At 47.6% G+C, this 21,267-nt stretch overlaps 1 protein-coding gene across 1 annotated transcript; it reads right to left on the bottom strand.

The window, feature by feature from the left end:
- Positions 1-16,669: 16,669 nt before the first annotated feature.
- Positions 16,670-19,677, bottom strand: HES4 (hes family bHLH transcription factor 4). The gene is made up of 4 exons (XM_083375468.1): positions 19,299-19,677; positions 18,465-18,560; positions 18,207-18,294; positions 16,670-17,697 (listed from the first exon to the last, which is right to left on the bottom strand). Exons 1-4 carry the CDS (start codon positions 19,404-19,406, stop codon positions 17,114-17,116), a joined length of 876 nt encoding a protein of 291 aa, XP_083231594.1. The 5' UTR covers positions 19,407-19,677; the 3' UTR covers positions 16,670-17,113.
- Positions 19,678-21,267: the final 1,590 nt, after the last annotated feature.

The raw sequence follows: 21,267 nt of genomic DNA, 5'->3' as shown, positions 1-21,267 counted from the left end.
GCTCTAAGCCATAGTAGGCTTTCTTTGGTTGGTTTTTTTTCCCTTTCCCAGCTGCGGTTCCACTTCCCCCAGAAATAGACAACAAATAAGCAGAGTCATCCCAAAGATACTTTTCCAAAAGGCAGCCGGACGTTGTTGCTTTTTTCCTTGAAACTGTTTCGCTTTAGTTCACAACTAAAGAAGCTTTTTGGATGAAAAGCGAAGTGTTTTCAAGGGAAAAAAACTAAGGAAGTCCCGTTGCTTTTTGAAAAGTGCCTTTGGAACAACCGTGACCTGGATGATTGAGAATCTCCATAAACAAATAACCAGAGTTGATTATTTATGGCACCTAAACAAGTTAGGGTAAGTACCTAGTGCTAAACCAGACATGTCAAACACAAGGCCCGGGGGCCAGAACCGGCCCGCGAAGTGGTTTCATGTGGCCCGCGAAGCCATCCTGGAAACAGTGAGGGAACGGCCCCCGCTGCCTTGGCCCTGGCCCAGAGACCCTCCTTCTGCCAGAGACCCTCAGATCTGTCCCATTCCTGCCCAGGCCCCCATAGGCACCCTTGATGCGAACGAATGTAGAGCTGGCCACGCCCACCCAGTAGGCCATACGCACTAGCCACGCCCACCCAGTAGGCCATGCCCACCCTGGCCATGCCCACCCGGCCCCCTGAGGGCAACTGCAATGCTGATACGGCCCTCCATGAAATTGAGTTTGACACCCCTGTGCTAAACTAAGCTTGGTTTATGAATCTTAAATTGTTTGGACCTAATAATCACATTGAGATTGTTTGGGTACAATAATCCATGGAGAGATGCTTCAGAGTTAGCTGGCATATGATTATTATTATTATTATTATTATTATTATTATTATTATTATTTATTTTACTGAAGTAAATCGGGATCGTGCTTTAATCCAAGATTTGTTGGTGCTTCATGAAAATGGCTTCCTTGTTTGCCATCAACTACAGTCTCAGATTTGAATGCAACTCAGCCATTTTGAGTGGAGATCTATAAATGGAATAAACAACACTAAATAATCTAGATTCTGTGCTTGCCTATATTTCATCAGGAGGAATTAAAGTGGGGGTGTAAGGGATGGTTTAAAGAGAAGGTTAACAAATATAAATGCTTCACATAAAGTGATGTACAAACGTGGCTAGGAACTGGGTAAAAAGGAAAAAAATGTCACTAGCAAGGTATGTCTTGATTACCTAAAGTGAGAATAACCTCTTTGCACTTTCCCCCCTGTAATAGAGTGTGTTCCAGAACCTTTTCCAAGTCAAGTTCCAGAAAATGGCCAGGAACTAGCCAGGAGAATGAGAGAGGGAGAAAAAAAATGAAAGCATTTTTCTCTTCCTGACTTTCTGCTTCCCATCTTCACCCCAAACTGGTCCAACAGGCGAAATTAAATCCCTGGGAAAGATAAGGTAAGCCAATATGTGACAATAACTGGCTGACAATAACTCAAGGAGCCCTTTGGGTTTATCATAGATAAGGTGTCTGTATGCGAGAGAGGTGAATTTTATTGCCTTTATTTTTTCTTAAAACTCTCTCCTGAACATGGCTTTTAAAACCGTTTCAAAGAAAGAAATTGAGCACGTAAGATGGCGCCATCATGGTTAGGCCTGTACTGAACAGGCTAACTTTAAAGGTTAAGCTTATCCTGGTGTGGATAAAGCAGGTAGGTGCACAAGCTGGGAATCCCTGATCCTTCTGTAGCTTAGCATGCCGCCATGTGTGGTATTGTTTAGTTGTTTGCATCATTTTATTACCCAATGGACCTTCTTGTCTGTAACCATCAGTAATGGTGTCTACACACACACCTATTTCTGTCTGCCTCCCTTTTGATCGCCTTCACCGTATGCAAGAGCAAGAAAATGGGGATGGGTCTGCATATCAATCAGTAAGTAAATTTCCTTGCCTATTTGCAGCTTGGCATGTTTTAGGAATTTAAGGTTTGAGAATCTTGGCTAGCAAGATTCTCTCCCAGGGGGAGAGCGTTCTCTGTGGGCACGCCAGACCTATGGAACCGCTTGCCGGTTGGGCTCCGGACGGCCCCCGACCTTCGCTCCTTCCGCCGCGATCTAAAAACCTTTCTTTTTGAACAAGCTGGCCTGGTCTGATGGGTTGGGGTTGGGTTTTGTAATCGGTTTTAAGTTCAATATGTATTAATTTATTACGGGCATTGTTATTTAATTACTTTTTAATTTTTGTATTCTGGTTTTTTATTATGTATTGCCCTGTTCACCGCCCTGAGTCCTTCGGGAGAAGGGCGGTATACAAATTAAATTATTAAATTAAATTAAATTAAATAATTTAGTAGGGCACTTGAAGAATCCAGCCAATCTGGGCACAGTAATTAATTAATTGCCACGGCTTGGCATTTGGCAAGAACACGAATGTTGTATCTGGATGCCCGATTTTTCAGGCACCTTTTGTGAGGCTTCCCCCGCCCCCCGCCTAAACGGCACAGAAATTACACAGTTATGTTGGCCCTTCCTAGTCCTTCCAGTCACTGGCACATACTGGTCAATTTAGCAGACCATGTCCTCTGTTTAAATTGATTGAAAAGAGATGGACTGTATTAAGCTTGGCATCTTTTCATGGATATAGTGCCTTTTCCTCAGCTTTTGCCACCCTTGCCATGAAAGCCCCAGAGTTGCTTCTGGCATTCTGTCTAAACAGCTTAGGATGGTAAGTGGGAAAGAGAAGGAATGGAAGTGGCGGGGGGGGGGACTTTTAGATTGGAGGGAAGAGGAAATAAAGCAAAAATATCCACCATGGTTTGGGGGACAATTGAAAGGCAGCTTGGTGATGAGTGTGTGTATTGCTATTGTTCTTCCAGCAGAACTTGATGCTTCTCTGTTATACTTCTCTGTTATACTCTTTAATGTATTTTTTTTAATTAAGCAGATTAGAGACCAATAATTAATCTTAGATAGTCTTATGGTTGTAGTTATTATAACTGAAAGTGGCACAAGCATTTATTGAACCACAGAGGCAATTATATTTTCACACTGGCACACTGCACGTAGGATTGCTTTGTTATAAATGTAACATAATCTAGGTTGAGGGTTAGGGTTTGTTCGCTCTGGTTTTCTTGCAATGTCTGTAGGACCCACGGGAAACTTTGAGAGGCATCCAGTGGCAAGTATCAACAAACTTTCGGGAAATATGATTTCCTCCCCCCCCCCACACACACAGAGGTGTCGTTTCTAAATTCTGGAGATTGGCTACCTGATGTCTTCCAGATGTTCTGGGTTGCAACTTCCAGATCTGCAGACTGCATGGTCATTTATGGGAGCTGCAATCTAAAACATCTAGATAGCAGCCTACTGCCCATCCTTGAGAATCAACAACTACAGACATAACTTTAGTAGCACTGATTTTATTGGTGGCACATTTTTAAGGCAAGCAACTCAATTTAGACAGCGCACAGAGCTCTGTGCAGGCCAGAATTTAAGGCACAAATAAATACCTTCCATATTTAAGGGTATATTTCTACTTTAGAAGATAACGTTTAAGAATCTAGCTGCATCTTTATCCCTCCCTATTATTCAGCTCCAGTGGCATTTTAGCTAGAGGATGACAGGGACTAAGGAAGGACACAGGGACAAGACCAGTTTGGCAACATATTTTTTTGTGAGCTATAAATGACTGACTTTACTTGAATGACAAGAATTTTATAATACATTTTGACCTGCATGAAGCCAGCCATAGAAAATCTCATGCTCTCTGCTGTTGATCTTGTTGTTAGTATCATCATCATCATCATTAATTTGGGATTCTGATTTTTTTTTTAATGTGAAAACAGGCTTTGTGGCTCTGCTGTGTAAACTAATCTCTTTTAAGTCGAGCTTGATAGGGAAATGTTTTGGTCCCCCTCTATTTATTTTTTTCTTTCAACTTCCCAGTCTGGCTGACAGGAAGGATACCTTAAAGGCCTTTAATTTACATTTGTAGGTTTTGGCTTCCAGGAAGAACCAATATTTTGTTTTGAAAAGGCATAAATTTTCTGTGTGATGTCATTAAAAAAATCCAGCAAGCTGCTACCTGGGGCTGGAAGGATGTACACCTAAATATGCAATATACAGTATCGCAACCCAACCAGTTAAAATTGGCATGCATTTGTCTATTCTTCTGGTGCTAATTATAGAGAAGGAGTCGGAACTGAAGAGCGGTGACAAAATCCAGGGTTAATTGTAGACTTTTCCAATTAAAAGAGTCAAGTACCCCAAAATAGAATGACTGATTTCTTGCAGCAGACCTGTAATGCTGAAGCCAAAAAAAAACACAAAACACCTAGTACTTAACCTTATTCTCTTTCCATTAGGCCATAAATTTTTTATTCATTCTTTCCTGTGGCTTTTCATCCTGTACAGGTATAACTGAGCGCAAAATTTCTGTTGCTAAGCAAGACAGTTAAGCGAATTTCGCCCCATTTTACAACGTTTCTTGCCACAGTGGTTAAGGGTGAAAAATGGTCGTGTCCCTTTTTTCACTGCCATTGGAACTTCGGTTGGTCGCTAAACAAACTGTTGTAAATCGAGAACTTCCTGTAGCCCGGTCCTTTCTGTGATGCTAGCAACCTTTCTTTATTATCTCTCTTTTTTTTTAAAAGTAGCAACAATCAGCATCTTGACTTCTCCACCCACTGGCTGTCTGCATGACGCAATCTGTTTCCTGAATGAACCCATTCTCCTGGCTTGGCGCAATGCCCTGAATCAGAACCTAACCACCAAAGCAGGTTGAAACACTTAAGCCTTTAAAAGGCAAACTACCAAAGGCATCTAGCCAGGCTGATGCCACATCTGACCCGGCTGGGGGGTGGGTGGGGGTGGGTGAGGTTGTGTGAAGACAGCCAGTCACTAATCCCATCGGTACACCGAGAACGGTTGGGCTGGCAGGTTATAAATGCCTTGGCAAAAAAAAAAAAAAATAAATAAACTCAGACTCTGGAACGACTGGAAGGGTGGCAGGAATCCGGCTGCGGCGCATAAGTTATGCAAGCTGCTTTTCCACCTTCCTTAATGCTTAGGCTCGCCTGTCAACTGCTGGGTTGGCTTCGTCCTCCGCCACCCCCATCCAGCAGGAGGGGAGCGGCATGGCGGCCTGCCGGCAGCGTGCAGCTGTTGTAATGACATGTACCACCCACCGCAGGCAAGTTTCCAGTGTGAGGCGAGGAGGCTGTGTGCGGGCTGGGCGGGCTGACACTTTCCCAAGCATTGTGTCCTCTGTCACTGAGGAGGGAGGCAGCTCCTGGTCCGACAGCCCGAACCGGATACCTTCAGTGACTGAAATAATAGGCCTGGTGGTGGGAAAAAAGAGGCCAAGAAAATCTCTAGGGAGGAATTAAGTGATGAATAACTTTCCCCCCCGCCCCCCCCCCTCCCAGCTACGTTCCAGGAACAAGCCCAAGCCTGTGGCCAGCCTATTAGCTGACTGCCCTTCCTCCTCCTCCTCCTCCTCCTCCTCTTCCAACACCCTTCATTGCCCTTGTGGGGAAAAAAAATAAAAATAAAATAACCCTGCTCAGATTCCGTGGCAGAAAATAACTAGCGTGGTTTGGAGAGGAAAAGAGAACGGAGCAGGCTGTTGACCTCCTTTTGCAGACGCAGGAAAATTCCAAGGCAGGCGGGCGGGCGGGCGGGCATGCCCTCTCCTCCTGTACAAGATGGAGATTTGGTTTTACAACTGCAGCCCCATAACACCTGTTTTCCATGCCTTTTATGTAACCATGCCTTGCTAAGCCAGCTGCCTTCCGGATGTTTAAGCCCACGGCCTGGGAAGTCTGGCACTTGCAACCCTATCTGGAAGGACGTGGGCTGGACCCGTCCTGTTTCTGGAGAGAGAAACCGGACCTCCAGGGTTCAAGTGGCTGGTTTCTCTAAAAGGACTGGCTTGGTTCTTGAGCCAGGGGCTTATTGGACCCTAAACTGCCCAGCTTGGTAAAAGGAGATGCTTAATAATAATAACAATAGTTGGAAGGCACCTTGGAGGTCATCTAGTCCAACCCCCTGCCCAGGCAGGAAACCCTATACCATTTCAGACAAATGGCTGTCCAATCTCTTCTTAAAGACTTCCAGTGTTGGAGCATTCACCACTTCCGGAGGCAGGTTGTTCCACTGGTTAATTGTTCTAACTGTCAGGAAGTTTCTCCTTAGTTCTAGGTTGCTTCTCTCCTTGACTAGTTTCCATCCGTTGCTTCTTGTCCTGCCTTCGGGTGACTTTGGAGAATAGCTTGACTCTCTCTTCTTTGGGGCAGCCCCTCAACTATTGGAACACGGCTGTCATGTCACACACACACCCCGTCCTTCTTTTCATTAAACTAGACATACCCAATTCCAGCAACCGTTCTTCATACATTTTAGTCTCCAGTCCCCTAATCATCTTTGTTGCTCTTCTCTGCACTCTTCTGCTCTTTCATGCCTTCCATTACATGATGTATCGCGACGTTTTTTTGCCCTTGTGGAGCTGAGGTGGGCGTGGCCTGCGCATGATGCATCCGGCCCACGGTTTGACACCCCTGGTCTAACCCAAGCCAAGCCCACCTCCTTAATTTTACTCTCGACTTAGTGAAATAGACCCTGAGGGACCCTGGGCTACACACCCTGATTTGGAATAAGTAATCTCTTTTAACTAATGCCTGGGCGAAATGTCCATCTGTTGTGATTCGTTAATAATATCAAAGGGTGGACGGCAGTGATTCCAGCTCAAATATCAACCAAGATATACGCATAACCCTCAGGAGTGGACAGACCTCTACTTGGAATTTGTGATCATGGTATCTCCTAAAGGGGTGTTATTCCCAAAATACCTTTCCCCATGGCTGGAAACTGACTTTTGCTAAGGGCAACCAAACTTTAGATCCTTATCTCAGTGTAGCAAATGTCATCCTTAGCTCAGGCTGGTCCACTTTGCCAAGCCAAGCCTGGAAGATGAGCAGGTTGCCCCGAATCTAAGGCTGTCCATCTCAAAAGAATCAGGTCCTTTTCCGGAGAAGTTGACACTCTCTCTCTCTCTCTCTCTCTCTCTCTCTCTCTCTCTCTCTCTCTCTCTCTCCCTCTCCCTCTCTCTTTCTACTTGGCCTGATCGTAAATGCTTTCAAAACCTTTCTGGTTTCTACGGCTTGAAACCTCAGGGGGTTTTCCTCCAGAACTATGCCAGGCTATGCTCTTAAACAATTGATTTCCTATATAGCATCTTAACTTCTCATTAAGAGGGAAGGCTGGTGGCTTCATTGTCAAGAGAAAGCACCAATGCAAAATGTCTGCCTGTGATGGGTGTGGAGGTTGGGGTGCTCTGAGGCTGAATTGGGGGTGGGTGGGCACACCTTGGCTAAACAAATACAGGGCCCCAGTGAGGGGCTGCAGTCCATCGGTCCAACTCAGCTGACATTTTGTGTGGCTTCTAGAGATGCTGGGACATCTCTTGCTATTTTCCTTTATTTATATATATCCGATAGAGAGAGAGAGAGAGAGAGAGAGAGAGAGAGAGAGAGAGAGAGAGAGAGAGAGAGAGAGAGAGAGAGAGAGAGAGAGAGAGAGAGAGATCCATTACAGTCATCGGATTAAAAACAAATTTGTAAGTTCTTGTGGCTTAGTTGAAATTCTGTTGAAATTCAGCTGGGATCTTAGCGTGGAGTTTGACCACATATTTTGGAAGAAGCATGGTGTGTGAGTTCAAGGGGAGGACTTAGTTAACTGGGTTATCTAAGAGGCAGTGTGAAATGGGAAAAATGGATTTCAATATCTGAGTAAATGGGTATTACAGTGGTGAACCTGTTTACCTTACATTTCTCGATTTAATTATTTTCAAGTGGAAAATGCTTTTCCTTCCATTTATTATAAAGTTCCAACAGGGGAGGGAGGGGGCTATAGGGAAAAAGGGGCCAGCTTCTTAACTGTCCTTAACAGTAAAAGCTGCTCCCTTCAAAGTTTGAGATCATCAATCATGAAAGCTATGATTCAGGCAGGGAAATGTAATTCTATTGCAGCTTTCCTTATGTTCTAAAAACAGGAATAAGGTTAAACTCTTTTTATTATCTATCTATCTATCTATCTATCTATCTATCTATCTATCTATCTATCTATCAGCATTTGGAGTTTCAGCGTTATGGTTGTTTGTTTGGAGAAAGGTTTCTGAGGGAAGGACTTTTCATTTCTTCTTAAATGGTTTCTTTCCAGCATGAAATTGATTTGCTTCTGCATCTGAAGCGAATCTACCCACCATGTTTCAGCTCTGGAGAAAATAAAACAGCAAAATAAATAGGCACCAGATCCAATACGAAACAAGAGCATCCAGTTGGGGTATTGAAATGAACGGCATTTTCGTTGTTTTTTTTTACCCTTAAGTAAGTCGCCAATAGGTTTCAATACTAAGTAAAAAAAAAGTGAACCCGTTGAGGAATGTTTGATCTAATTTTCCATTCCTTCTCCAACAAAAGGCGCCGTTTCTGGATCCTTTTGCTTCAGACGGCTTGCTGTTATCTCCCTGAGATAAATTCTGCCTGCGGTTGAGACAGCCAGACACAGCAACAATCTTAAGGCTTCTTGGAATCATAAACGTGAGAGCAGAACACTTTCCCAAGCTAGCTGGCATAGCCTCACTGCACTGCTAATTGGCTTTACGTGTCAAGAGAGGCCCAACCGCTTTTCTTGTCTCTTCTTTGTATGCCGGGGAAATTCTTCACCTGTCCCACACTCAGCTGATGGGTGGTGAACCCATCCGCAGCCCGCAGATCAGTCAAAGTATGTTGTAGTCTGAGAAAACTTCCTAAACGTTAGGAGGAATTGCACAGGCACATCCAGCCCTCACATCTGTTGAACAGACGTGTGGTTCCCTTCCTCCCCTTCTCCCCCCCCCCCGCCCTCTGCCATGATATTTTACTCTGTTCAGCTTTTAAACAACCTTCCTCTCCATCAAAAAACTGTCTCTTTTTTAAAACAAAGAGGGTGTGAACGAGGAGGCTGCTTTCGCCCCAACAGAAGTAAATAGCATTTAAAAAATCTGGGCAGAACAGCCAAAAATGTCTCGTGTTTCACTTGCTGACGATCTTTTAAAGATCAGAAAGGTTAATCTATTGGAAAATCAGAACCTCCGAAAGAAAACTGACCAATCCTAACTCTGGATCTCTGGAGGATGCAGATGCAGAGTAACACTAAAGAATGAAACTCTGTATGTTGAGGCATGTTAGTAGTATTTTGTCATTATTCCCATATACACACACACACACACACACACACACACACACACACTGCATTAGGGTGCATGTTTTGAAGTCAGAATTTTGCCAGATTAGATAGTTTGCATTTCTATACAGGGCTGAGGAACATTCCCGAGAGCGCTGCCAATCAATGGAAAACCTGCTGTTCTTACTAATCAAATGGAATAAGGGGGGCAGGGTGGATAGTGTAAAAGCTCCTTCAAAACACATATTATTAGTGCCTGGTGTCCAAATTAGATTTGATCCAGTTTTCTCAGATAGCATTGAATGGTCTCAGGTGACTGGAAATGGTTTTCTCAGATAGAAAGATGGAACAAGGATTGTATTCATGGAGCAAGGCCAAGCAAATAATTATTGCAACTATACAACATATTAAGATGGCTTAATATTAAGCTTGATGAGGGTATGTGTGGGGGCTTATACATTGTGTCAATTCAGGCCACTGGACTACTTTGAATTGTAGCTGGAACATGAGTTGCTTTAGTAATTAGGTTTAACAAGTTGTGTGAATACAGCCACTGAACTAGGAGGCTAGGTAGCAGGGTTGACAGAGAATAATAATAATGTATAATAATCAAATTTATATGCCACACGACTCCCAGTGACTCTGTTGCTAAAAGCGGGAGAGGCAACTTAAACTAGGATTTGGCTTAGCAAGCCATGGTTTTGTTCAGCTGCCACAATCTTAGCCTAAATGCAATATCCCATATTCCTCACGTGGCCCGATCAAGACATCCAAAAGATGCTGGAATCCCTGGGGACGCAGAAAGGTAAAGTCAATAAACTTAACCAAAGCTAGTTCAGTTGTTGCTAAATCCTGGCAATTCCAAAAAAAAAAAAAGCCAGGGGATCAGGAATTCTGGCTTTGACACATCTGAAGGGAATCTGACAGATTCCAGACTTTTATCACCAGAAAGAACACTGCTCGGAGAAGTTGGGATGCAGGGACTAAAAAAAAAAAAAAGGTCTTTCCCTTGGAAATGTATCTGCAAGTTCAGGAGCAGATGCCCTTGTCCATAAATCCTCTCAACCTGGCCTGGCCTGTCTCTTAAAGGAAGGCAAACAAGCTGGCTTATTTATTTTATCCCCTCCCTCTCTGGGGCGATCAGTGGCAGACAGGCCTCAAGTGAGGGGTGGGGTGGGGGGAACTGGCATCCTTTGTTCCGAACGGTGCAAGAATTTTGGCGCCAATCTGCCCCCCCCCTTTGAAAAGGCCGCATTCCTCTCCCATTCGGTCCGAGACTAGATCTTCCTGATTGAAAGCTTGGGTGCAGTGAACCTCTGACCTCAGAAAGCCGGGCTGCTTCTGTGGGGGCATTTCAGCTCAATTCATCAAATTTAACGGCTTGAGTGGGTCTGCCCATCACTCTCGGTGACCCACTGCGGGCCAGCCGGCTTGCAAGAGGTTTTCTCGGATCAGGCCTTTCGGTGGCTGGGCCCTGCGTGCTTGGCACAATTCCCCTCCTAAATATGGTTTATTGTCTGCTCTGCTTGTTCAGTTTAACCACGCAGTTCGACTGCCAGCGATCCCCCCCCCCCGGGGAAGGCAAGCTTGCTAACTTGTAGATTATTCCCACGAATTATTATTATTTTTTTATTACGACAACGATGATGATGATGATGATGATGGTGATGGCTATTTCCCAGGGCAAGATATTTTCCCCGTGGCAGATGACAAGGGACATTTTACCCTTGTAATGTCGTTTCCAAAGAAACAACCAAACTTCTAAGGATTTTTCGGAGGAGGAGGAGGAGGCCAGGAGAAATCACCCAACTGAAGGGACTTTGTTTTTTTTTTTTATTGAAAAGTTTTACAGTACATTTTTAATACAAAACCCCTCCCCTCCCCCTCCCCTCTCCCCAAACCTCCCCAACTCTCCCCTCCCCTCCCCTCCCCCCCCCACTTCCCAGAGCTAAATAGAGGGTATAAAAATACAAACAAACATAATCTAAAATATGCAAACAACAATAAGATATTACATTCTATCGCACTTTAACTCTTAATAAAATAACTACAAGCTAATTGTACATCATATAAATCCGTTACTTATACAAATGCTAAGTGAAACTTTTTAGTCCCATATTTATTCTGAATATAATCTATCCATCTCTTCCACTCCACAGTATATCTCTGTTGCGATTGATCTTTCAAATAAGCTGAGATCTTTGCCATCTACCAACCGAAGGGACTTTGGAGGGGGTGGTTTGGCTGATTTTTAAGACGGGTTTCATCCACGGGGGCGCGCCTGGCGGCGGTGGCTTAGTCTTGTGCTCTTCTTGGTTTAAAGCCAGGCCTGGTGCCAACCTTGCAAAAGGCCTGGCAGGTCCGTTTCACACGGGGACCCCTCCTCTCCAAGCCAAGCTGTCCCCATCCCCCTTTTCCCAGGGGCTGCTTTATTGCCCCGGATCAAACACGAGAGTCCAGATAATGACCTCTCTAGAAGGCGGGGGGGGGGAAGGCTGGGCTTTTGTGCATCCTTCCAAGAACGGGGGGGGGGGCTCGGTGCAAACCTGCACAAGCGGGGCTAAAAGCCTTGGACAAGAGAGGTTGGGGAGGCGTCGGGAGCGCGCGTCGGGGCTCGTCCCCGGCTGGGCAGGGGACTCCGACTCAGTTGCCTTCATCACGCCTCTCGCCAACCCAGCCGCCCACTCCCGAGACTGTTGTACGGGAGGGGGGGGATCCGGGCGTGGGAAGAAAGCCCCCCAAGTTGGGGCAGGCTTCGGCGCCCCCCAATTGCCAGCTTGGCCCGGCCGACGTGGCGCGGGCTGCCCAGCTGCGAGCCGCCCCCGCTCCGCCAAGCCAGCGCGGCTCCGCTGGCCGCGCCAAGCGCTCCACCCGCGGCGGGCTTCCTCCAGCAGGCCGGCCCACCCAGCCGCGGGGTGAGCCAGGCGAAGGCTCCGGCACTCCCTCAACGCTCCAGCGCCCGGCCCCGCGTGGGCGGCTGAAGGCTCGTCGGCTCGCCAAGAACCCGCGCCGGGCGGGAGGGAGGGAGGGCGGACGGCCAGCCAGCCAGCCAGCCAGCCAGCCGCCGCACACAGTCCAACCCAGGAGGGAATTTCTGGTTGGCTTGGCGGCGCGCCCGGGCGCAGTCCCTGCGGAGGAAGGGAGCGAGAGAACTCGCTCGGTTCTCACGACCTTCAGCCAAATGCACGCGGCAGGGCGGAGAGATGGGGCGGCCGCCAAACCCCAGCGCATCCGCCGGCTCCAAGGCAGCCGGCCCCGCCGCACGGCTTTGGCTGGGGAAAGCCTTCCTTTCACTTCAAGGCGAAGAAGGCTCCTGCAAAGCTGCCTGGCTGAGGTTTTCCGGCACCCCCGAGGCACCTTAGGCCAGCGTTTCCCAACCTTAGGAACTTGAAGATGCGTGGACTTCAACTCCCAGAATTCCCCAGCCAGCTATGCTGGCTGGGGAATTCTGGGAGTTGAAGTCCACGCATCTTCAAGTTCCTAAGGTTGGGAAACGCTGCCTTAGGCCTTCTTTTAACAGGTGACGCATCACTGCGGTACCTACCGCTCTCCAGATGGGTGGATGCGGTCCCCATCGTCCCCAGCGACCTTGGCGCCCGCTTCAGAAACCCTAGACTCGTTTAGAGGCTTGGCGTGCAGAACAGTAGGATGGATTCCTGACTTGGCGCTTCCAATGAATCTTTCAATGTTGCAGAGCTCCTCCACTCGTTGTTAACGCCTGGGTTCACACAACAGGAAGCTAGACAAAACGAGGGTGGCACCTTTGCTACATTTGAACCTAGCCGTGTCGACCACCGTAGATCAGATGGGAGATCTCTGCAGGCCTGTGTTCCTTTCCCGTGCATGGGTGGCTATATGCATTTGACAAATAAATAATACAATGACAGCCTCCTTTTTCAGTTTGGTGGAAATTTGTCTGACCGCAGCACGTCCCTTCCAAACAAGATCTTCCCACATGCCTTTTTACATTCTTCCCAGTGACGGGCCTATCCTAAATAAATTTTTACCTCTCTCTGCTGCCTTCTAGTGACCAACCACATTTTTGCAGCTAGGTTCTGGCATTCTTATAGCAATATGTGTGCATTGGTCTAATAGCACGAGAGGGAGATTTTCCGCACACCCCCATATCCACCACCACCACATTTAACGAAGCTGTGAAGCGTTTCCCCGGAATGCTGCTGTGAGACTTGAAAGTACATTGGGAGAACAGACTGCCTGGGAAGCAGGATAAAAATACAGTTAAATAAATAAACAGATGTTCCTGTGGATTAAATGTGCTGTAAGCACTGTGAGTGATTAACTGTGTGCTCTGAGGATAAACCCCATATTTAGTGCACCATAAGGTGGGACCATCACAAACTTTGGACCTGACTTGTGGCGCGCTGACGGAAAAAGCATGATTCCCAGTAATCACCCATTTCTTTTGCATCTCCCGTTAAGCCTGGTTGGATTTCTGCTTTACCTTTTCAGCCTCTCCTTTCACTTTCTCCTTCTAGAAAGAACCTAAAGGAAGACAATTTTGCCCATTAACCGCTTTGCCCATTTCCTCGAGGACCGGGCTCTTCAAATCACTTTTGCCTTTCCCCTTCTCTGCTTGGGGTGACAGAACGCTTCCTGGACTGCCTGCGTGGGGTTTAAGAATTACCTGACCTACTTTAGATGGTTATTGTAAGGTTTTTTTCTGAAATGAATGCCTTGCAAGGGATTTGTGGTGGTTGTCGTCAAGCTGCCACTTTAAAGCATCTCTCGTTTTTACAGCTTTTCCCATCCCTGCCGTTTTTTTGGGGGAATACCCCCGTCTTCTCCACAGGCTGGCTATGACGCTATTCCCCTTTGGCTGCTCTTCCCATGCTGTGCGTGTCATAATGGGTGGCAAAATGGTTTTCTCCTCAATTCTTTGGCCTCTTTGCTGCAGTGTGGATGAAGCTTCGAGCGGAGTGGGCAGAGGGAGGGGGAGGTTTGACAGGGAAGGGGGTGGGGAGGGAGGCGGAAAGGAAGAACAGAGTTGAATCATTCTCATTTATGAGGAGGGCTTTGTGAAGGAGGCAACCGACTGAATTTACAACACTATTGAGTTGGAGAGTCCATCTCGCCTCCCCCTCCACCAATCAATGAGAAGGGGGCTACTTAGGGGTTGATGGGAGGGAAGGAGGAAGAGGGCCCAGACTGTCAATAGACCCCTCGGCCTTGCAAAAGAGCCCGCTGCATATTCAATGAGACCTTTTATATCTTTTAATTACCCTTCCCCACAAAAGAGGCCCAGAAACTCTTCTTCAGCTACCCATCCCACAAGGTGGGAGAGTAACTTTTCCTGTTTCCACCCAAGCCAGGGAGAAAAAAAAAAGCAGAGCTAGAAGGAGGCCAAGCATGCATCCAGGGGTTGTGTGTGGGTTGGGTCTGGTTCATAATCAGCTGGTGACTCCAAACCGTAGATTTCACAGCACCCAATTTACGTGGTCGGTAGTAGGCTAAGATGAAGCATTTAGAACTGATCTTCAGATCCTTACTTTGGCACAAAACTTACTCAATGACATTGCTGTCTTTCGGCTTAATTTGCTTCAGAGGGAGGGGGGGAAAGTGACAAGGAGAATCTTCTAACTGCTTTCTGGCAGGCATTCATCATCATGATAATGCCGGCCAACCTCATCTGTGACACAGGATTAGTTGAATTGTGGTAACAAGAATAGCTGCTTTTGTGTAGAAGGTGTGAATGCAAAGATTCTCTTCTGTCCCAAGTCTTCAATCCGAAACAATTCCTTTCCAAACTCAAGAAATTGCTCATTTGATACCAAGTTCCGCAACTGAGGAGAAAGCAAACATCACGTACTTTATTATGAGGCTTCAGGGAATGGGACAACCTGTCAAATCAAACCTTTTTCTTTCGGTTCTTCCCCCCCCCATCCTCAGCCAAGGGATACTGGTTCCCTTCATACCCATTTCAGGTCTTGCATCTATCTGTCTTACAGAGAAGATAAATCTGACTTTTCTGAGACTAAGGGAATGCTGTAGCTTTTCTACGCTGCTTTGCATCTTTCTATACCTCAGATAAAAAGCTGCAGAAAAGCTTCTGGGCAAGGCAATGTTGGCTCAGCCTTCCAGGCAAATAGTACAGGCCTGTCAGGTTACATATTTTGCAACTGGAAAATTAAGAATTTCTATAGCTCTCATGCCCACAACTGCAGATGGTACATGGTCCCTACTTTGAGAAATAGGGGAGGATAACATACAGCCGATGGCCACTAACTATGTCTCACTGGCTATTTTTGTAGAGTGGTATAAGTAAGGCAGCTGCAGTCATGCATCATGCTTACCAAGTGGACAAAAACTACAGTAGCTGAATATACATGATAAATGTGGTTTATTTTAACCTTGCTTATATTGTGGCTTAAGATATTGCATGGTTACGGCACCTTTGTTATTTGCCGGAAAATGGATTAATTTAATAACCAGATTAAATCAGTTATAAGAACTTAACTGTTGCTCAAGACCCCAGTCAGAAACCGCTTTCTAGAAAGAATGGAAGAATATTTAAGTTAAAAACCTTTCGAAAAGTATATGCTAGGGGGAAAAAACCCTGTTTTTCCCTAGTTCCCATTCTGAAATTACTATTCTAGTTAGTAGATCTGGATTACATAAATAGGGATGGCCAATAGGGGGTGCTAGTATTTATCTTTACTGCCATCTAATGGTCATCTGCAATTTTGCAGGCCAGATCTGGTTGGCAGCCTAGAGAGGATTGCACTTGGAAGCTGCGCTCTGAAAGGACCAAAGCTGAAATTTAATCTTCATTTTAAGTGAATTTCAATTAGAGATACTTAACACAATGATTCTCCAGTAACGAATATATTTTTCCTTTCCGCATATTAACATTTACTGTTTGACAATAAAGTTTTGAATTTGTTGAGGGCACCCAAGGTTTTGGGGGACTAACATTTTGAGTTGTCAACTTTGCTAATATCTCAAGACTTAATTTTCATCTCTATTCTATATAAGGGAAGCAAGTTTATTTTCCTGAAAATCAATTTTCTGTGATTTGAAAGAGGAATCTGTAAGCATGGAAACAGTCAGTTGTTTGAAGCAGCTCTTGCCAAATTAGGGAAAAAATATGGCTTGCCCATCATGTCTATGGACATTAATTGCATGGTGTGGCAAATTTCTCCCGTATAAGCCTATTTAAGATTAGCCAATTAAATCTGAGTAGTAGTTTAAGCAAAAAAAAATAAAGCCTTTTAGATTTTGCAAGTATACTATAACATACTTTGGGAAAGACTGCTCCCCACCCATTTCTTTCACAGAGGGGAACGCCTCTTGAGATAATCACACCCTAATTTTGTATTTCTCCATGAAAAAAATGGACCTTTAATAATGTAGCTGGAACATTGTAGTCCAATCAAAAACATTTTCTACATTCTTGATTTGTTTAGGGTGCCTACGATCCTTCTTCCATTGTATAATATCTGTGATGCACCTAATGAGGGAGAGACAGCACAAATAATCAAATCATGTTTGCCCAAGTCTGCTGATTTTTTTTTTAACTCTTGCCCACTCTTAATTCTGGCAATGACACAACAGCATTCTTAATTCAAGAAAGTTTTATTTGTACAAACATCTTCCAGCATTCTTTTAAAAACAAAGTCTCGAGACAGACATAAACAAGCTTTGGCATAGTACATGGCAAATATTTGATACAAAACTAACTTTTTCTTTTTTTAAAAAAGAAACATTTCACCTAAGGTCTTTTTTTTTCTTTTAAAAAAAGGGTGAAAAATACAAAGTGGCATCCCAACCTTTGGAAATGAATAAATATGAGGGGTTGGGGGAGGGGGAAAAGATGGAGGAATTCAGCGAAAACTATAGAGATCCAGGTTCCATACAACGGAACCAATGTTGAAAACAGTCAGGATTTTTATTTTTATTTTTGTGGGGAGGGAAGTCACCAAGGTCTCCAGACAGTCTCATGGCGTTCTCCTCCAGCTTGAGAAACGGGTGCCAAGCTGCCCCCAAAAGTTGTGAGTCCTTGCACCGGTGATACCGAAGGAGTTGCTGTGGAGCTGTTGCACGAAACAGGCATGTTTGCGTTGGCATAGAGTGGAACCACCGGTCCGGCGTTAGGTGGGAAGGATGGGCTAGGGATGAGGAAAGCAAACTGACCATCGGTCGCCGGCACCAGCTGGAAGCCTCCGTAGACTTTGGGCGACAAGGCTTCACTGGGGTTAAGTTTGCATGGGCCAGGCATAACTCCAGCTGCAGCTGCTGGACCTGGCAACTGGATATGCAAAGGTTGCGCCAAATGGGCAGGCTGTCCACCGGTGGCCTGAGGGGGAGGGGGTGGTGGCGGCGGTGGATAGTTCATGGCCACAATCTGACCCAGGCAACTTGAAAGGTGTCCCAAAAGTCGGCTTCGGACTTCTGTGTTCACCCCTTCGCAGGTGGAGAGAAAACGAGTGACTTCATTCATACACTCATTAAATCCAGCCCGGTATTTGCCCAAGACGGTAGGATCAGCACTCAGAGCAGCTGCCAAGGGAGAAAAAGGTGAAGGATTAATGACTAGAACTGCTTTTTTGGAGACAAATTGCTTTCCCTTTCTCCGGTCAGACGGCCTCCTACTAAATGTAGCCTTAGATCTGGGGGTAGATGATCTTGGCTTGAAGGCCTGGCCAGCTGTGGATTTTTCTGGATGGCGTAGGACCGACCAACCAACCCCCCCCCCTACTCCCTTCCCTCTCCCAGAGCCCCTGGACCAGGAAGATGGCTTCAGATCCTGCTAAACCACAAAACCTTTTGGCGTGTCAAGTTTCTATCCTGCCTTGCTGGGGATACGAAGATGATTATTGCAAGTATATGCTTTGAAGCAAGAGCAGAGCATATAAACTCTGTGGCCCCTGGAAAGACAGCTAGATTTTCCATGTTCTATAAGCCTTTTATTTTCTTCCTCACGGAGGAGAAGAAACCGTATCTCCTTTCCCCACCCCCCAGGAGGCAAAACACCTTACTCTTAAGTTGGCAGGAGGTTTGCTACTCACCTGTCATCTGGGCTCTTTGGAGATTTCTCAGATGTTTCACTGTCATTTCCAAGATATCTGCTTTCTCTAGCTTGGAGTGCCTGGAGCTCTGGAGGAAATGAAAAAAAAGGGGGGGGGAGGGAGGGGAAAGGTGAGCTCCCTTGAACCACACTGACTCAGGTAGCCCTAAAACTGTGGGGGATCCCAGGCTCCTCCCTCCTCCTCCCCCACTTCAAGGGTTGCTCACGCAATCTGTGTCCCCCTCCCCCACCAACTTACATCTTTCTTCAGCGCATCCAGGATGAGTGTCTTGAGCTGGCCCAGGCTTTCATTAATCCGGGCCCTCCGTCGCTTCTCCATGATCGGTTTAGAGGACTGTTTGGGAGGAAGGGAAAGAGAGAGAAAGGTTAGAAAACCAAGCAGGCATCATGGGGAATGTCGGGGTGGTGGTGGTCGCTCCCCACACCTTGCAACTGAGATCCTGCAGCTGGGGAAAATTCCCTTGGCAAAGAGATTCAGGGCGCTTAGCAAACTTGTGGACCTCTTAGCCTTGCAAGGTGTCTTTTCTCTCTCTCTCTCTCTCTCTCTCTCTCTCTCTCTCTCTCTCTCTCTCTCTCTCTCTCTCTCTCTCTCTCTCTCTCTCTCTCTCTCTCTCTCTCTGTCCAAGCCTTGCAAAGTGACAACTGGGGAGGAAATCACTAAGCTGCTGTGCGTGGGCTTCCAGCTGCCAACTCCACAAATCTTTACCCAGAGGCTGCCCTCGCTTGCACCCTCCTTCCTTCCCACCCTGATTTACCAGCGGTTCTAATGCGCCCACTCCTTCCCTACCAGCGCATCCCCCTTCCCTTTCTGCCGTCTCTCTCTCTCTCTCTCTCTCTCTCTCTCTCTCTCTCTCTCTCTCTCTCTCTCTCGGCGGAAAATCTCAGCAGACAAAAAGGCTCAGATCATTGGAAGCGCGGGTGGGTGCGTGTGCGGGCGTGTGTCAATCAGCCCCGATCGAGAGGAGGGGGTGCGGGAGAGCTAACGAGCTATCTATCCGTGCCTGCGCTTAAGTAGGACCTCCAAGTAGAATCGAAGCGGGGTGGGTGGATGGAGGGGGGGGGGGGAAATTACCTTTCTGTGTTCGCTGGCGCTCTTGGGCTTATCCGGCGTTTGGCTGGCGCTGGCCGGGGCTCCGGCGATCGGCGAGGCGGTGGGTTTTTCCATCGTGTCGGCTGGCATTTTGGTAACCTCGTCCTTTCACCCGGACAAGCGGGGGTGGTGGTGGTGGTGGGTTGGTGGTGGTGAGAGCTGGGGGTGGGGGGCCGAAAGGCGGCGAGGGAGACGCGGGATCAAGGGCCACTTGGCGCGGGACCCCACTGTATATCCGACGGGAGCTTTAGAGGGCGTAAAGCCGGGCCCGCTTCCCCAAAGACGAGGCAGGGCTGCGTGGGGCCAAGCGATGGCCACGGCCACTGGCGAGAGCGTCTCCCGGGCGGCTCCGGCTTCCGAAGCTCCCGTCGCTTCGGCTGCGGCGCGCCGCTCCCCCCCTGGCCTTATATAGCCGACGGCAGCTCCCCATTCGTGTGAAACCTTCTCCACATTCTTTCCCACACTCCCGTCCGCCAATGGGAAGCGGGACTCTCCCCGTCGGGCTCGCCGATTGGACGACGCCCCCGCGAGCTGTCAGTCACGCGCCGAGAGTTGTCCCCCCCCCTCTTCTCTCCAATTTATTGCTTTGCTATTCCCGCCCCCCCCCCCGCCACTCCGCCCCACCGCCACCCGTTCTTCTCGAACTTTAGATACCTGGGTGCCTCCGTGCACGTCTGTAGGTATAGGATCGCTAAGCTCGGGTCGAACCCGGGCGTTTTAAGCGGGCGAATTTCCCCCACCACCACCACCACCACCCCCCATTTCCAGGACCCGCCGCCCCAACTCGAGAGCTCTCTCTCTCTCTCTCTCCGTGGCCCAGTTAAGGAAAATCCCGCGCGATCCGGGCTGGAACGCGTGAATCCTGCCTGATCCGTGTCTTAAAAGTGAGGAAGGCTGGCTGAGGCGACGTGAGGGATGTGGGGGGGTTGGAGAGAGAAAGAGGCTCTCCCCAAAATCGGGGGAAAGCGGAGAAGACCCCGATTTTAGGAGAAGTACAGCGGTGGCTTCCCTGTATTGGATTCTGTTCCAATTATTTTTATTTTACCGGTTGGGCAGGTTGATTGTATTTGGGGGGGGGGGTTTCTCTTTTGCCCACGCGAATGAACTTCCTACCTAGGCTTCTCTGTTGGGCAGGGGTCCGGTTTTCCAACAGTGGGTGGGTGGGGAAGGGAAACCGGCCTATTTACTCCCGAGTAATACATTCCCTCCATTGAATCGCTCGGCCCTAGGGCAAGCGGGGGGGGGGGGACCCCCGGAGGCCGTACGGCACCGTATTTACTCCCGAGTAATACATTCCCTCCATTGAATCGCTCGGCCCTAGGGCAAGCGGGGGGGGGGGACCCCCGGAGGCCGTACGGCACCGTAGGGCAGTATCTGCGGATCGCGTCTCTTCTCCCCTTCGGCTTTAACGACCCCGCCGTTATTTAGATTTGCAGACACACTGGGGGGGTTACTTTGCAAAAAAAACAACAACGGATAGTCGGTGGACACTTTCCTGCTCTGCTCAAAGCCCCCCTTCCTCCGGTTCCGATCGCCCGGACCTGGCTTTCCGAAGCCAATCAATCTCGCTGCCCACCACGCACCGCACATCTGGTTGGCGACGCCGTCCCGGCTTAGCCAGAAGCGAAGCGCACGGAGGGGGTCCGCCATAGAGCTCCGCTTCTATGGGGCTGGGTGGGTGCTTAAGCCAGCGTTTCCCAACCTTAGGAACTTGAAGATGCGTGGACTTCAACTCCCAGAATTCCCCAGCCAGCTATGCTGGCTGGGGAATTCTGGGAGTTGAAGTCCACGCATCTTCAAGTTCCTAAGGTTGGGAAACGCTGGCTTAAACCAACCCAGGCAAAAGCGCCTTTGGGGGCTGCGCGATGCTCCGGGACGGAGACAGTCCCGCACTTCCCTCCAGCTGTTGTAAAAGCGCACGCGCGCAGGGGAAGGGAGGAGAAAGAAAGAA

Source organism: Vipera ursinii (genome assembly GCF_947247035.1).
Source record: "Vipera ursinii genome assembly, chromosome: 17".
NCBI classification, from domain to species: domain Eukaryota; kingdom Metazoa; phylum Chordata; class Lepidosauria; order Squamata; family Viperidae; genus Vipera; species Vipera ursinii.
Note: the sequence above shows the minus strand (reverse complement) of the source record. Positions and strands in the feature narration are given on the sequence as shown.